The sequence below is a fragment of the Homarus americanus genome, unplaced genomic scaffold (assembly GCF_018991925.1).
Source record: "Homarus americanus isolate GMGI-L3 unplaced genomic scaffold, GMGI_Hamer_2.0 scaffold56249, whole genome shotgun sequence".
NCBI classification, from domain to species: Eukaryota; Metazoa; Arthropoda; class Malacostraca; order Decapoda; family Nephropidae; genus Homarus; species Homarus americanus.
The window spans coordinates 69,049-87,196 of NW_024735130.1; the positions used below are offsets into that span (position 1 = coordinate 69,049).

General features: G+C 43.4%; 1 protein-coding gene across 1 annotated transcript in view; it reads left to right on the forward strand.

Annotated features, from left to right (window-relative positions):
• LOC121870789 (putative neural-cadherin 2) overlaps positions 1 to 18,148 on the forward strand; it is a gene marked incomplete at its 5' end in the record, with an annotated part of 122,825 nt that overhangs the window by 64,852 nt on the left and 39,825 nt on the right. The window contains 4 exon segments of the mRNA XM_042372742.1: positions 6,650 to 6,817; positions 10,346 to 10,494; positions 11,689 to 12,034; positions 14,279 to 14,524. Coding sequence (XP_042228676.1) covers positions 6,650 to 6,817; positions 10,346 to 10,494; positions 11,689 to 12,034; positions 14,279 to 14,524 — 909 coding nt within the window.

Sequence of the window (18,148 nt, forward strand, 5' to 3'; positions counted from 1 at the left end):
CCATTTTCCGTGTCATAACGAATACTAAATACGGTACATACGTCACTATAACGAGTTTCACAGTATGTGTATTCCTGGTACAGTACACACAGTATGTGTATTCCTGGTACAGTACATACAGTATGTGTATTCCTGGCACAGTACATACAGTGCCTATGTGTATTCCTGGTACAGTACATACAGTATGTGTATTCCTGGTACAGTACATACAGTGCCTATGTGTATTCCTGGTACAGTACATACAGTATGTGTATTCCTGGCACAGTACGATACATACAGTATGTGTATTCCTGGTACAGTACATACAGTATGTGTATTCCTGGCACAGTACAATACATACAGTAACTTACCCGGTACATTGCTGGAATTCTTGAATGCTAGTGATTAATTTGAGTACAAACATCCCAAATTTGCACTAGACATAAAATTTTTAGTAATTAACCGAGTACATTTGAGTACAGGTTTGTCCTTAGGTCAATTAATTATTTGATTTTTTGTGACAGTATGTATTTAGGAAGGTCTGTGCATGTAAATGAGTAAAAATAAATGAAGAAAGTTGCCTATATCTACCCGAAAATACGAGTTGAAAAACAACCATAACACCTCACAGCTTGGCCCAGTAGCCTGGTCGTTACAGTGACAAGTCTAACCTGGCTACAATGCCATGATTAATCACTATTACGCATTATTATATCAGTAAACATTATTAATAACATTAAATCCAGTGAAATATGGCAGGGAGGGAGGGAAGTTAAGTGTAGACGACACTCGGCTAACAGTCACTCGACTCCCAAACAATTGACGAACCAATACCATACGTGTCACACAGAAGCAACACGGTCCAGTTTTTTTTTTTAAATTCTACCTTATCTTGTATCAATATGGACTGGTGTTTATGCTTGACACCACCACTGACACTTGCACCTTTCTTAGAAGCCACAAGTGATCGTGGGCCCTTCGTGCCCGGTTCGCTGTCCAGCTGACAGCGACATCGTTTTCCAGCGTAAATAAAATGGTTAATTAATGCCTTCCTAAAAAAAACATCGACATGGGACCAGGTTTGTTCCACTCTACGAATTTTGTGCGATTTTTCCACCAAGTTTCATGAAAAACGATTGTGCCGTGGCTGCCCAGAACACACAGACAGACACACGGCTTAGAATAATTAGTTAAAGAAATATTCGCCATCAGGAGAAGTTAAAATCATAAAAAAAAAGAAAAAAAAAGAAAGAAATTATGAATCACCGATGATCATTCCAAGATAAATTATATTATGAAGAGAAGTGACCTTGATTCTGGTTAGCTTAGTCACCATCTGCTTAAGTCATCACCTGTGTTAAGTCATCTTAGTCATCATCTACGTAAGTCAGTTTTAGGCCCATCTCACATGACTGACTGACCGACCGACTGACCATCAATGTTCTTTCCGCGCGAGGGTGTTAGTTTTCAATGCGTCTTATTATTTACGCTGGTGGATGTAAGACCTCCTACCCTCACTGACGCAGCTATGGTCAATTTGGTGTTATTCTTGTTTATAAATGCCTTCTAATCTGTCTCGAGTCTATCCTTCCTGTCTGTTGCCATCCCAACTGTCTGTTCATCTTCGTGGTGTGTGAATGTAAGCCCGTCTGCACTCTTTGTGTCGTCAAATCTGTCTGTCTTATCCGTTGTTGGCGTGTGTCTGTCTGTTTGTCAACCTGTCTGTCTGTCTGTCTGTCTGTCATGTTAGTTGCCATATTGTCTATTTGTACATGTATGAATCTGTCTATTTTTGTCAACCTCCTGTCTGTTTCACTGTCTATATTTACCCTGTGTCTATTGTAGTCATGTTTGTCTGTCTGTATGTATGTGTCTGTCTTATATGTTGTCTTTGTCTTTCATAAGTCTGTGTGTCCTTGACTCTCTCTCTCTCTCTCTCCCTCCCTCCCTCCCTCCCTCCCTTGTTCCATCTTATTATCCAAGTTCCTCATCTTTCCTTTCCCTGTCTTCCTTCCCATTCTGTTTATCTTGTGTCTCTTTCTTCTTTATGTTTTATCTCATTATTCTTACTCTTTTTACCTTCATTTACCCGACTAATTTCTACATGTTATCATCCAAATACTTGTTCTGATTTTTTTGTTTTACTTATCGCTGTCCTTCCTTTGTCTCATTCTCTAGTTTCTCTACTATCCTTCTATACCATTGTTATTCTGTCCTTCCATCCCTCCATTCATACCTCCACCTCTCACTATCCCTCTCTCCCATCTCCTTTCCTCGATCGCCTCTTAAGGATAATAATGCTTCAGTCTCTCTTCTTCTCCTTCTCTTCTCCCTTTCTATCTTCTCCATGCATTCCTGTTATTATCTTTTTATCTCTTCTCCTTTTCCATGTACAGTCAGCCACAGGAATAAGTATACACTGTAGCTGTAAGGTCCGAAAATGGTCTGCTAACGTTGAAACTGCGCATCCACACGCATGATGATTCTGATTCTCTAACGATTTTCTGTTTCCCCTTCTTTATTCTATTTACTCATCTTCCTTCCTTTACTAATCCAAACAACATTAAAAATAGAAGTAGGCTCAGAGAAAAAGTGGGGGGGAGGAGGAGGGAGCCGTACAATAACTGCAATCGTGGGCTGACAACATACAGCGAATGAGGGTGCACCAAGTCCGTAGACTTGCATCGTTTTCCATCGTAAATAAAATGGTTAATTAATGCCTTCCTAAAGAAACCATCGACACGGGACCAGGTTTGTTCCACTCTAAGATTTTTCCACCAAGTTTGATGAAAAACGATTGGGCCTTGGCTGCCCAGAACAGACACACACACGGCTATTCCTATAGTATATTAGATACCTAGGGTTAAATGTAAGCAAAATAACCTAAGAATCGCACAAAATCGATGGATTACCACCAGCAATTGCAGTGTAAACAATTAAGTGAGCGGGCGTCACACACAACGCCATCTTTGGCTGCCCAGTAAACTAATCTGGCAGTCATGGGAATTTCAAGTGCCCTCTCATAATTTTGTCCGGACTAAACGAGGTGCCAGACCATTAGTTCTAGGAAAATCGGTGGTGTACCTGGATTATATTATCTCTATTTTTAACCCACATTAGAGTACAGTCAACCCTCACTTTACGCGGTTAATGTAACCCGCAGGGTCCCGCGGAAAGTGAGGAACGCGTAAAGTGAATAACATAACATATGGGATTAATTGAAATAGAGTCCGGGCCGACCCCCCAAACTCCACTTTTTGACGACACACAACTATGTTGTAGTAAAAATTTTATCTTAACTTTATGATGGTATGAAAAAACAAGTAATATAGAAGAGGTTAGGTTAGGAAAAATAAAGGTTAACATAGGAAAAATAAAGGTTAGGTTAGGAAAACTAAAAGTTATGTGGGACACTTACGTTAGTAGAAGAGATGGGTCGGCATATGGGGATGGAGGCTGGTTCCGAGGCAGAGGGCAGATTACTGGCCCTCAGGTGAATCACCATTACTAGGTGAATCACCATCACTGTCACTTACAGTTGTCAGGGCTTCCCTGACAAATCCCTCAAAGTCATCTTCACTGTCACTATCACTGGCTTAGGCTGGCTGTGGTGGGTTGCGGGCGAAGAAATCTGTTATGCTTTGCTGACGGCTGGTGTTGATGTTGTTGTGATACACCTTGATGTAGGGCTCCATAGTCTGCAACAGCTGGGTAGTGAAGATTTCATACCTGTTTGCGTCAGGGTCGTCGGAAAGGAGGAGCTTGGCTTTCTCGATACACTCGATGGCACCCCTAACATTACTATGGGATAAGTGTTGTTCTTCTTGGGATGACGCACCACCTGCCTCTTCACTGACATCGTCATCATGATCATCATCTACCATCTCCTCGGTAGTCACATCAGGTTCCATTATCACCTCCAGGATGTCGTCGTTGGTGGTTTCGGAGAAGCCTGTAACTGTAACAGTCTGCGCAGCTTCTCTGGCAAGGTCCACTGCTACTGCAACAGTCTGAACCTCACCAGTCACAGATTGACTCCTCCTCTCACCTGGTATTCCATGCAACACATGTCTCCATGCGTGACGAATTGTAGCAATAGACAGCTGATCCCATGACTCCACCAAGAAGTCCACAGCTTTCTTGATGTTAAATACTCTCCAGAATTGTTTGAACAGTATTTTTTGCTGTGCCAACTGTTGATCCTCATCTTCATCTTGCTATCGGTGGTGGTGTCACTCAGGTTGCGCAACTCTTCCCTGGTGTTGGTGTAGTCGTTCAGGAGTTTGAATTTTTTCGTAGAGAATGCAGCTTTTACATTACAGATTAACTCTTGGTCCATGGGCTGTAATATAGACGTAGTGTTGGGAGGAAGGAAGACCACTTTTACGTTGGGGTGACGATCTAACAGTAGGGGCGAGTGTCCTGGTGCGTTGTCCAGCAGCAACAAAATCTTGAATGGCACATTCTGTTGCTCACAGAATTTCTTTACATCGGGAACAAAACAGTCATCAAACCAGGAGAGGGACAGTGTAGAGAACATCCACGCCTTACGTGCGGTCAGCCAGTGGACATTTAGCTTGGTCATGTCCATGGTTTTGTAGGCGTGCGGCTTGCGTGCTGTGTGGATCACCGATAACTTGAGCTTACTGGTACCGGAGGCATTGGTGGTAAACAGGACGGTGATGCGTTCCTTCTGCATCTTCCGGCCCCGAATCTTGCTGGCATTCTTTACAACGAAGAACTTGGAAGGTAGCTTTTTCCAGAAAAGACCAGATTCATCCATGTTAAACACCTGGTCGTCGGTGTACTGTCCTTCCTCCATAATCTCACGTAAAAACGGAGGAAACTCCCTCGCCGCAGCACGGTCAGCACTAGCTTCTTCACCACCAATGTTTATATTGGTGATCTTGTTCCGGATCTTAAACCTCTGTAACCACCCAGAGGAAGCATTAAAGGGTTTGGGCTCTGTAATTCCCATCTTTCGTGCCACTGTGATGTACAGTTCACGTGCATAGTCCTTAACAGAGCGCGTGTCGACCGCCATGTTCCGTCGCGCCTGACGCACCAAGTACCTCACAAGTAATTTTTCTGTCTTGAGAAGCACCTGGTTGTGAAAATACTTGATCATAGAAGCACCTGTAGACTTTGTGATCTTCATGTGCTCCTTTATCTTGGCTGCATCCTTCTTTATTGTTCGAATCGTAGATTCATTCACACCATACTGGCGCGCCAAATCAACCTGCCTTGTTCCTTTCTCCAACTCTTGGATGATGGTATACTTCACCTCGTAGCTTAAGGAACGTCGTGTCTTCTTTGGCTTAGTGCCGCTGGGTCCAGGTAAGGAAAGGTTTCTCTCTGGGGGTGGTGGTCCGGCAGAAGCCATTTTAGAGAACAATGGATGCACGTTTACACGGTCTGGCGTGGAGGGATGAAACTGGCTCGGCTAGGTCAAGGATCATCTTTCCTCCCTCCCTCCCTCCCCCGGGTGGACACGTCATAATACTTTAAGCCAATTACAGCTAGCAGCAGAGGGGGGTAGGGATGCATGGCCAATCACAGTCCGATACGTCATATGACGTCAGTGATAACGCAACAAAGACACACACTGCGGAACCTTACCGCGCGGCTTGCCCAAGCGGAGGGAGGAGGAGGGAGAGGCGAGAGCACAGGCAGGCAGGCAGGCGGGTGGGGCGAATCTAAAAATAGCGTCGCGCCGGACACTCTCCGCGTAATGGGGTTCACGCACCGCGTAATGTGAGCCCGTTAGGTTCTGGCAAGGCACCGCGTTAACATGGAAACACGGAATGTGGGACCGCGTAAAGTGAGGGTTGACTGTATTGTAATGATTTTTCCACAACTTTTATACCATTACTGTTGACTTTTAGTAGTTGTATTCACTATATGCGGATTCCCATTATGCTGTGTTGCCGCAGAACGCAACCATAGCATAAAGTGGGGGTCAGGTGTATATTATTCATTGTTCTGTGAGAACATTCATTGCAGTAGACACGGACAGAAACATTGTACTGCTGCAATTTTCGCGTGTCTTAGAATTATTCCTACAGACTTTGAACCATCTCAGTTACTGTAGTAATATACTGTTAACATTTTCACATACAGTGAGTTCTGCTATAACGCGTGTTTTGATAACGCGAATTTGCTCTAACGCGATTTTTGAATTAGGAACGATATTTGTATAACGCGAACGCTTGTTTGCTATAATGCGATTTTTGCTTACTATTTCTCCAATTTTGTGGTATTAACTGTGAATATGGTAAAGAAGAATATCTCCAAGAAGCGTTCTGGTGATAGAATTCCCGGTGATGATCGTAAAAGAAAGGATATAACACTTGAAGAGAAGCTCGATTTTATCAACCTCAAAATCACCCTTCTCCCCCATCAAGTTACATTCATATTTTTTCAAGGTAAAGTGTTACATTTACTGTATGATTTCATTATTAGATATGAATGTAACATTTATTTAGACTGTGCTATCCTTTGTGTTAGGCTAACTACTAAATTTTTTCGATTTCGAGTAATCTGCACCTAACCCTATTTTCTCCATAAGCCCTGTTATTTCTATTATGCGATTTTCTATAACACGATATTTTACAAGAACACAATTATCTGGTAGCCAGATATTTATTAACTATCACACTTGTTCCCTTAGCTGGAGAAGCTGATGAAACTTCGGGTGGCTCTGGAGGATACACGCGCCATGGAGGAGGAGAATGGGAAGGTATCATCTGGCTCGTCCATCTCATACACATCCGACACACAAGTTCCACATAACCCTTCATCTGTTGCGTCCCTGGCATCTATGGCACTCCCACTCCAAGTAAGTCCACTCATTGTCCCTTTCTGGGAATCTCCGCAGGAAAAAGGGTGACATCTTCCTCAGAAAATACCAATAATGGTGGATTATTGGAAACTGAAATCAGCTCACTAATTCTCATACCTGTTGATATTGCTAGAAGGAAGGCTGCCTTCTGGAGCACTCTGTCCCGGTTCAGATTTATATTGTAATTAGGCCCCATATGAAATTTAGTAGCTTTATCTAGAGACCAAGGTGGGATTCTCTTAGGCCGAGGGAGTCTCTGAATGAAAAAGGACAATCTGAGCATTTGATAAATTCTTGGATTCAAAGTAATATTAAAACCTCATGCCAGAGGGTCAACCAATGCTGATTTATAAGATGCAATTGTCGATCCTTGAAGGCCTTTAACTCTGAACAGAAATTCTAAAAATTGTAACGCAACTGTTTCCGATAATGAATCTGGAGTTGTTAACTAGATAAATTGTTGAAAAAGATTCCAAGCTTTCTCATATTGAATAGAAGTTTGGGTCTATGACCTGCTAATACTTGGTTAGCTATATTGGAATTACCCAACACCCTATTTAAACTTTTTTTTTGAGAAACTCCAAGTGTGAAGTGCCAAGGATATCTCGAACTGAGAATGTAGTACCTGGTCTAGACATCCTTGTTGCAATTCTAGAGGATTCGGGCACCAGTCCAGTAGATCCAGGCACCAAGGTTGTAGGATCCAATATGGTGCAATTAAGAGGACTTTGCCTCGGAAGGATCTGAGTTTGTGAACCACTTTGGGCAATATTTTCACAGGTGGAAATAGATAGATTAAATTCCAAAGGTTCCAATCTAAGAGGAGGGCATTTCCTAAAAGATTTGACCTTTCCAGAGATGCATAAATTGGCATCTTGTGATTTGTTAGGGAGGCAAACAGATCTATCTATGGAGTTCCAAACTTCTTCACTAGACTCTTGAACTCCGATACCTTTAGGGACCATTCTGTTTCTATCGATTCTGGCCGGAGACGGGACAGCGCATCTGCCCAATTGTTTTGCACTCCCGGTATATAAGTTGCTTTGAGGTAAAGTGTTTGTGTTGCACAAATACTGAAAAAAATTTCTGATAGTTGTAGAAGGGGGCCAAGACCTTGTTGACCCTTGATGATTGAGACAAAACACTGCCGTTTAGTTGTCCATGGCAAACAGGATCATCATATTTTGTAAATTTGGGTTTGCCGACAAAAAGAATAGGACCACTGCTGATTCTTTTATATTTATGTGTTTGTCCCAAAGGAAGTTGCTCCACTTCCCTTGATTGAATTCCCCTTTTGAAGAATGGTATCCGCATCCTATTTTGGACGAATCCGTACAAACGACCAAACCTGTTTGAGGTGGAACCCAAGGAGAGAGACCGATTAGATTGTCCCAGTTTGTCCACCATAACAGATGATTCTTTATCTGAATAGGGAGAAAAGAAGCAACGTTTCTGTTTCTGCGAAGCAACTTCGAGCCCAGATGAGATAGTTGCTTTTTCCTTAACTTTCCCAATGGAACCACTATTGTGGCAAAATTCAACAGACCCAGAAGTTTTACCCAATCGTGCCATGAAACCTTGTGCTTTACACAAAAGGCTTCTACTTTGTTTATCAAATCTGTTACTTTTGTTCCTGGTAAACTGACTGGCTGCTGATTTGTATCCCAGTGGAGACCTAACCAATCCAACTTTTGATATGGTATTAAATTTGATTTGACCTGGTTTATCTTTAAACCAAGGTTTTGAAATAGTACTAGTGTACATTGGGTCGCCCTTTGACAACCTTCGAAAGAGTTTTCCATTATCAGCCAATCGTCTAGATAAGCGAAGGTTCTTATGCCCTCCTTTGCAAGGATCTTTCTGGGAATTTTTGCCAGTTTTGTAAAGACTTTTGGTGCAATTGTCAGACCGATTGGCATCACTGTGAATTGATAACTTAATTCCCCTACTTTGAACACCAGAAATTTTCTGTACCTGGGAGCAACAGGAACGTGATAATAGGCATCTTTGTAAGTGAACATCTTGAAACTTCTTTTGGGAATAAGTTTGTTTAGGATTGAAAGATCCAAAATCCACCTTAATTTGTCGCTGCCTTTCTTGGGGACTGGGAATAGGCGAGACATGAAACATTTCTCTGACTGCAACGGTTCTATGACACCTCTGTTTAGTAGTTGACTTACAAATTTTGTAAGTAATGGGGTTGGTTTTTGACCCGTCTTTGGGGATGCTAGGGGAGGGCGCCTCAACGAAGTCCATGTGAGACCCCCTTTGATTGTCTTGTAAGCCCATATGGAAGAAGTCCATCTATTCTCCCAACCCCCTAGATGACCCAGCTGTCTGGCTTCATTGGAAGGGGGAAGCTGCTTTGGTGGTGGAATAAGGTCTCCTTCCGTTTCTGAACAAACGGCCACCTCTATTACTTCTTTGATTATTTCCTCCTCTAAAATTTCCCCTAGGTTGATAACTGACCAGGGCAGCTGGTCCTGTTCCCCTGTAAAACCTTCCTCTCCTAGGTTTCTGAAAGGTCTGGGGACATTAATATTAATAGTATTATCCAAAGATGATCTATAATATAATTAATCAATGATTGCTCACCAAACAAAGCAGGAGAAAGAGAAGAACGTAGCAACAAATAAGCGCTACCACTTAAGCATTATTTGTTGCTTGTTTCCTTAGCTGGACTTTCAATCTTAGGGCTTTCAACAAATGATCTAAAAATGAGTTGTACAGGGAATATGGGATTCCTTGTAGAGCAGCAGCAAAACATTTGTCCACTTCTGAATTTTCTTCATAGTCCAGCACAAACTTAGTTAATAACTGACACATCACAATTGCAGACCAAACATATGCTGCCAATTTCCTAATTTTTTATTTTTCAAGCAGCAGTGCAGGGGCAACTGGTTTCAAATTTTTTTCATAACTTATATCAACATATTTTGAAGCCGACAAATATTGGGAGAGATCATATAAAGAACTCTTTTCGTCATTAAATTGGAACTTCAAAAAACTAAACTTGTGAGCATTCCTGTCTGCGGGAATGAATGTTAAGTCTTTCAATAAATTAGCCCAGACTTCGTCTATTTCAGAGATCATCTTTGGGCAAATATCAGGCCAAGAAAGTGTAGTATCACCCTCCAAAAACAAAGAATGATGACCCAAAGTTGCTTGTCCTTCCTCTCTTTTTGTAGTTGCTGAGATATCAGGAAACTTAGAGACATTTTTATAAAATATCTTGAATAAGGAATCCACAGATTCAGATGGATTAGTGAACAAAGAAGACTTAGCTCTTACCAATGTTATCCATGGCCTGTTACAATCAACCTTACACTCAATATTATCCAGCAGCTACTTGTCAGTCGACAGCAGCCTGTTTCCACTCGCAGTAACCAACACTTGCCCCAGGTGGAAGTAGTTGCCAAGATGTGGAAAGGATGAAGTCAGTCTCAACAGAGCTCAGGTATATAGGGTATTTTAAGGATTATTATTATTATTATTATTTCCTTCCCCTTTTTCTCTCCTTCACAGGTAGTGGACACCAACTCCACCTCCTTGGTGACTCCTCGACTGACACGAGCTCAAGAGTGCCATGCCCACAAGCGTCACGACGATGAAACTTGCACCACAACCTCCTGCCTTAATGGTGGCCGCTGCATTAGGACAGACATCGGGAACAGGTAATAAAAAGAAAACTGTAAAAAAATATTTTAAATGCAGAAAATTGTAAAAACTAGACAGATAACAAAATTTTACTACTGGTAGATGAGTACTAATGTTATTTCTCAGGATTTATGTATTCTGCTGGGATCAAAGGAAAGCTTGCACGCATTTCTATGTGAGCGCACGTCTCATGGACTTCCTTTCAATATATCATCACTAATTTTGTTTTGATCTTCATGGGTCCTTTAGAAAACTATGCTATATCAAATATGGTGTCTTAATCCTAAGGCAACTGTTGAATTGCAATGTAAAAGAAAGTAAAGCGAATCTCTGAGCTGTGATTGGTCTATGTATTTAACGCAGTTGGTCCCACCTGCTGGAATAAAAGCGGTTGCCTGTAAGTTTATAAGATACCCGCTAACAGCGATTTTCCGTGGCAACTCAGGATCCTGTTTAAGTCCACGTATATTTTACAATAATTTTGAGGAAGAGTACTAGTGAACATGTACTCAGTGTGCCAAGATTAGACTTAACACTTTATGCACATAGTACATGGTGTAAATGTTGTTTTGATTTTCAACCTGCCAGGATCACATAGACTTAGAAAAGTGTACATATCTTTAGAGAGATTTTAGGGTGGGCCAGACGACATTCCACTACCCCATCTCATAGGAGGCACACGCTCTCTTGTTTGACTTTTTCTCAACTCTTCCTGGCTCTTACATCCATCTGGTTAAAATTTTAATGAATCTCAGTCTACTGTCTGCATTTCAATTTATAGATTGAACAGTCAATGCAGTTGTCTGAATGATATTACCATAGCTTAGGAACTGCGGCACATGTGTTTCTGACTATATTGGATATTCTGTGGCAGAAAAACCCTCCAATGAGGTATGTCACAATTAAGTCAGTGTATCACTTGCCTCACCGGAGGTGTTGACAAACAAAAGGAAGGTCATCAGATATTCTTCACATAAACTTGAGGGTTTACTTTATGGTGGAATATTATGTCACATCAATCCATTACTTGAAGTTCGATCTTGCCTTCATAACCAATACATTTCTTAGTTTTAGTTTTTCGAGCACCTTTAGGGAGCTGTTTAATTTACTTCTGAATTAAGTTACTTAGAGGATGTGCTACGAATCATGGTATAGTACTTATCTATAAATTATAAATATATGAGACTCTCTCCATGTTGTATCCTCTACAGGTGCATGTGCCCAGGTGGGTCGTGGGGACCTCAGTGTAAGGTACTTGCTCGCACCTTCTCAGGGTCCGGCTGGGCGTGGGTACGACCACTACCTCCGTGTCTCCCCACCACTATCTCTGTACGACTTCTCACTCGCAACCAGGATGCTATGATCCTGTACTCTGGTCCCCTATCATCCTCTTTTAACCATCCACATTACCCACCCACACCCATGATAGCACTTCAGTTGGCAGGTGGGCAGCCACAGGTGGTGCTAGAAGGTGCGAGAGGACCAATGAAGCTACAGGTGAACACCACACTGAACACTGGCACCTGGCACACCCTGCACCTGAGTCTTAACGCTCAGGTATGATGTTCACTAATTATATTTTTCTTAAGGTAAACTGGGGGGCAGCTGTGAAATAATTGGGTTTATGGGGCACTCTGTATAAATGAAACCAAATGGGGTAGGAGTTAGAAATTTTTTTTATTATTATTGTTTTGTTTTGAAAATTATCTTATATTGTAACCCTAATTCTGGTCACCTGTAACCCTAGCACCACGTATATAAAAATTGTTTACGTTATTTCCTAATCCTACCTAAGCCTTAACCCTATGATGTTTGGTTTCATTTATACGTAATGCCTTGTAGTACAGTATATGACAGTGAATAAGAATGCCATCTAGCAGAAAAGTGATTGAAATAAGTGAAAGTGGATAGTTGAGCTTTAATTTGGGAAATTGAATACGTAGTTTAATAAAATAAATACTGTATCATGAATGATAGTATTTGATATTCAGGGGGTAAAAAATGGTGAATACTGCAATAATGGAAAGTGAAAAGCTGAGGTTGATAATGGAGAAGAGGGATTGTTGGCATAGTTAGTGCATATAAAGAACATTGATATATGTGTGTGTGTGCGTGCATGCATGTGTGTGTGCGTTCGTGCGTAAAATAATAATAATAATTATTAATGGTTTATTGAAAAAGTTCTGCAGCCCAAAGGGAGAAAATATACATAGATGGCTTATTACATACATTGACATGGGGGAGTTAACAAAAGCCTTCATTAGAGAAAGGTAAAGGAACATACAGTGAACATACAAATTAATGTTTACAATGGAGGTCAAGTAGGTCATCTGCGCTGAGTTGTTGAACAGCAAACACGTAGTGCAGTAACTCACTCACAGATGGTGTTATGAGGGGCCTCATGTGGTGTAGTACAGTAACTCCTTCACAGATGGTGTTATGAGGGGCCTCATGTGGTGCAGTAACTCACTCACAGATGGTGTTATGAGGGGCCTCATGTAGTGCTGTAACTCACTCACAGATGGTGTTATGAGGGGCCTCATGTGGTGCAGTAACTCACTCACAGATGGTGTTATGAGGGGCCTCATGTAGTGCAGTAACTCACTCACAGATGGTGTTATGAGGGCCTCAGGTGGTGTAACTCCCTCACAGATGGTGTTGAGGGGCCTCAGGTGGTGCAGTAACTCCCTCACAGATGGTGTATGAGGGGCCTCATGTGGTGTGAAACTCCCTCACAGATGGTGTTATGAGGGCCTCAGGTGGTGTGTAACTCCCTCACAGATGTTGTTATGTGGGGCCTCATGTGGTGCAGTAACTCCCTCACAGATGGTGTTATGAGGGGGCCTCATGTGGTGTAGTACAGTAACTCCTTCACAGATGGTGTTATGGGGCCTCAGGTGGTGCAGTAACTCCCTCACAGATGGTGTTATGAGGGGCCTCATGTGGTGTAGCAACTCCCTCACAGATGGTGTTATGAGGGGCCTCATGTGGTGTAGTAACTCCCTCACAGATGTTGTTATGTGGGGCCTCACGTGGTGCAGTAACTCCCTCACAGATGGTGTTATGAGGGGCCTCAGGTGGTGTAGTAACTCCCTCACAGATGTTGTTATGTGGGGCCTCATGTGGTGTAGAAACTCCTCACAGATGGTGTTATGAGGGGCCTCAGGTGGTGTAGTAACTCCCTCACAGATGTTGTTATGTGGGGCCTCATGTGGTGCAGTAACTCCCTCACAGATGGTGTTATGAGGGGCCTCATGTGGTGTAGTACAGTAACTCCTTCACAGATGGTGTTATGAGGGGCCTCGGGTGGTGCAGTAACTCCCTCACAGATGGTGTTATGAGGGGCCTCATGTGGTGTAGCAACTCCCTCACAGATGGTGTTATGAGGGGCCTCATGTGGTGTAGTAACTCCCTCACAGATGGTGTTATGAGGGGCCTCACGTGGTGCAGTAACTCCTCACAGATGGTGCTATGAGGGGCCTCATGTGGTGTAGTAACTCCCTCATAAATGTGTGTGTGTGTGTGTGTGCATGCATGCATGCACATGTGCTTCTGGTCAGTGATGTAACCCAGGTGGGGCACAAAATTGCTTGCTTTACACACACAGGTGTAAAAGTGAGCGGGCCACCAGCAGTACTGGTGTTCCACAAAGAACTCATTCACCCTACCTCACCTCATCCCAGTGTGGCAGACACAACACATGCTATAGCGGGGGTGTGACAAAGAGATCCAAAGATCTACAAATGTGTGTGCAACCTGGGCCTTACATGTCTTTTCTCTGATCCACTATATATCCTACAGGGAATGACTCTAATGGTAGACCTCTGTGGGCGTGAGTGGGCACCTGACATAACCAATGATGCCCACTGCATTGTAAGGACTCCATGGATAAACACTCGGGTAACGGAAAGTTGGAGTAGCAGCGTCCCACTCCAGTTAGGTGGACTTGCTCATCCATACCCTCACTCAGCAAAGTTTGGATGGTCAACTGACTTAGTGCAAGAGGCTTTAGATGGCTGCATCTCTCACCTCACAGTTAATGGAGAGGTAATGTTGTCACCAGAATCATATCTTCTTATTTTCATAGTTTCAGGATAAAGCTGTCTGTAATCATAGTCCAGTTATTTAAACTGGACTTTTGATGAAAGGTATTTTCATATAGAAAGTTTTCTTTTTCTTTAAATTAATGCTGTAAATTCCTCAAAATATACTGTCTGTGAGTGTGTACCATAACTTTGTTATGCAATTTAGCAAAAACTAAAGTATCCTGCAACAGATATTATTCATTTTTTATTTCCATATCAATATTCCTATGAGAAAAAGTTTGGACACGTTAGGTTTCGTAGTCTTTGATCATACCCGATCATATATTACTGCTTTAACATATATTTATACAGTAATATCTCCGTTATCTGGAATCTCCGAGAAGCCGGAATTGAAATTTTTTCGGAAAATCGTTCCTAAAGTCGGAAATTTCCGGAAAATTCCAGCTTTGGAAAACTATTTTTCGAGGGGCACATTTTCCAGAAAATTCCGAGAAAATTTTCCCGATACCCAGAAAATTCCGGGGATGGAGGAAGTTTTTTATCCGGTTTAAGAGAACAAAATCAGGTGCATTTTCCGGAAAATTTTGGAAAAACTTTCTGGTATCTGGAAATTCCGTCAAATTCCGGGGATGATGGATATCATTCCTGGTTCGAGAGATGATGTAATGGTCAGTTTTTGGAATCTCCAAGTGTACATTTTTCCATTACTGTATATGTTCTGGGTACCAAGTTCTATCTACAGGAGCGAACACAAACACCTGTAGAGTTTTTGTAGGTTCTATTTACTGGACAAACAGAGATACACAAGCGAAAAGGCTCTCCCTACTCTGTCTGGGGGTCAACTGGCCTCTCAGGCGACATGTGGCAAGTGATACATTAGCAGCTTCCATATGTCGCCAGGCACATTAATTAAGCGTGTGGGACATGGTAAATACATTGCTACACGCTGCTAGCTAGGCTGAATAAATAATGTATATAAATGGAGCACAAACATAATATACAAACAGCATACATAATATACATACACCTCATAGCAAAGTCTTGAGCGGACCTTTTCTTTTGGATCCGTTCTGAGCGTCGAGGGACTAGATCACTGGGAAGGGTATAGGACTCAACACTGGTGGCGGGGTCAGCAGAAGGCATTGTTACAGGGCGGAGAAAACGGCGGTTCCTCCACCACACACGACCACTGGGTAACCGCACCTGGTAGTCCCGTGACCTACCGAGAACCATGACTACGCCTATTTTGTCCCAACATAGGGAGGTCGGGTCCTGAACACGGACTTGGGTGCCGACACTCAACTTGGGAAGAGGACTGGCGTGGTTGTTGTAGCGGGCGACGACATCATGAACACGTTCGGCGGCTTGGCGATCACAATCCTCTGTCTTGGCCTGCCACTCCTTGGAGAAGGATTGAGGGTGAGCAGGGACACAAGAACGAAGGGGGCGTCCATACAAGACCTGGGCAGGGGAGCGTCCGGTGTAGTTAGGTGTGTTGCGGAATTCAAGACGACCCCGGTCGAAGGCCTCGCAGTCAATATTCCCTGAAGGGGCCACTTTGAGGATGAGGTGCTTCAGGGATTTGGCAGCAGCCTCAGCGTGGCCGTTGGACTGCGGGTAATGGGGCGATGACAACACATGCCGGACTCCCCATCGGTCAAGGAACGCAGCAAAGTCCCGGCTTGTGAACTGGGGCCCTCCGTCGGTTTGCAGGCGCACAGAAACGCCCACGTCACGGAAGTAGTGGCGGAACTTGCTGATGGTGGCGGCAGACGTCATGTCATTACCGCACTTGATGACAACCGGCCAGCCAGAGAGACAGTCGATGATAACAAGAATGGACTTTCCTGACACACAGAAAACGTCGGCCGACACAGACTCAAAGGGGAGGGTGGGGTTGTCGTCACTCATGAAGGGTTCCTGCTGCTGGCTGGGTTGTAATACTTGGCAGGGCTCACACGCACAGACAACATTGGAGATGTCAGAGTCGATGCCGGGCCAGAATACAGTCTGTCGTGCACGTCGTTGGTGGCCTCAGCTCCACAGTGACTGTCGTGAAGGCGAGCCAAGACGTGGGGACGTGAGGCAGCAGGGACAACTACACGTGCTCCGTACAGAACAAGGTCCCCGTCGCAGTAGAGTTCGTCGCAGCGTTTCCAATACGGGAGCAGGGTGTTGTGAAGGTTGTAGCGGTTGCTAGGGAATCCATTCCTCAAACACTCGACGAGTCGGACGTAGGAAGGGTCATCTCGGGCCGCTGTTCGAAGGTCCTCCATTGCATTGTCGTCATCTGGTGACAGGTCCGAACGAAGGGATTGGACGGCATGTAGGGTGACCACAGTCCTGACGGAAAGAGCGAGGTCGGCATCGAGCAAATGGTCTTATGGAGTAGGGCAGCTGACAGGAGAGCGGGATAAGGCATCAGGGATGCAGACCTCCTTACCAGCACACCACACTGCTGTGTAGATGTACGCCGAGAGCTTCTCCTTGAGACGCTGGAGGCGAGGGTTCTCAACGGCGTCGAGCGTGTAGTGGTTGAGGGTCAGGACAAGCGGGCGATGGTCGGTCACTAGGTGAAAGTGTTGCAGGCCTATGAGGTAAAACCTGCACTTGGACATCACCCAAACCACAGCCAACAACTCCAACTCAATAGTGGCGTAGCGCGTCTCGGTGTCAGAGAGGAAACGCGAGCCACACTGGACGAGCCGGAACTGCCCTCCACCATGCCCTCCAGCATGAGGCATCTGTCTGCAGAGCCGTCGGCAAGGCTGGGTCAAACGTGGCGAGGACAGGTGGACAAGACAGGGCAAATGAAATATATATGGATCCTTGTGCTTCGAAGCCGGATTTGGTAAAACGTTACTCTGACCACCTACGTGATACGGGTAGTCCCCATTAGAGGTTCTCGGCGCCATAAGCTCGTTGAACAGGCTTTGTGTGAAATATAACAAGAGTCTAGGACTGCTTTTAGTATCCTGGTGGTCCAGAGGTAGCGTTCCCCGGTCACAGTCATGGGCCGTGGGTTCGAATCCTGGCGAGTTGAGGTGTTCATTGTATGTAGAAGTCCGCGTGCTTTATTGGGTTAATGAAATATATATATATATATATATATATATATATATATATATATATATATATATATATATATATATATATATATATATATATATACAGTGACCCCTCCGTTAACGAACTCAATCCGTTCCAGAAGGTCGTTCGTTAACCGAAAAGTTCGTTAACAGAAACCATTGTTTCAATGGGTTTTTGGGTATTTGGTTAAGGTCACCGAAAATTTCCTAAATTCAACAAAAATGGTAGAAAAGTTCACTTACTTTGAGGTGTGTATGTAGAAGGCTCCTGGATGATGATGATGATGATGGGATTTAGAATGGGGGTGGAGGAGAAGGAAAAAGAGAAGGCATTGGGGTGGAAGAGAAGTCACCCCATGGCGCCATTTCACCCATAAAATTTTAGCTCTCTTGGTGTAATTCAAGATTATTTTCTTTAAATCAACACTGCACTGCATTATATATTGTCAATATGTAAAATATATTTCAAAATGACCAATAATTTGCTTGGAAACACAGAAAAAAAGCGTTTAGTTGAAGAGAGTCTCAAGCAAGAT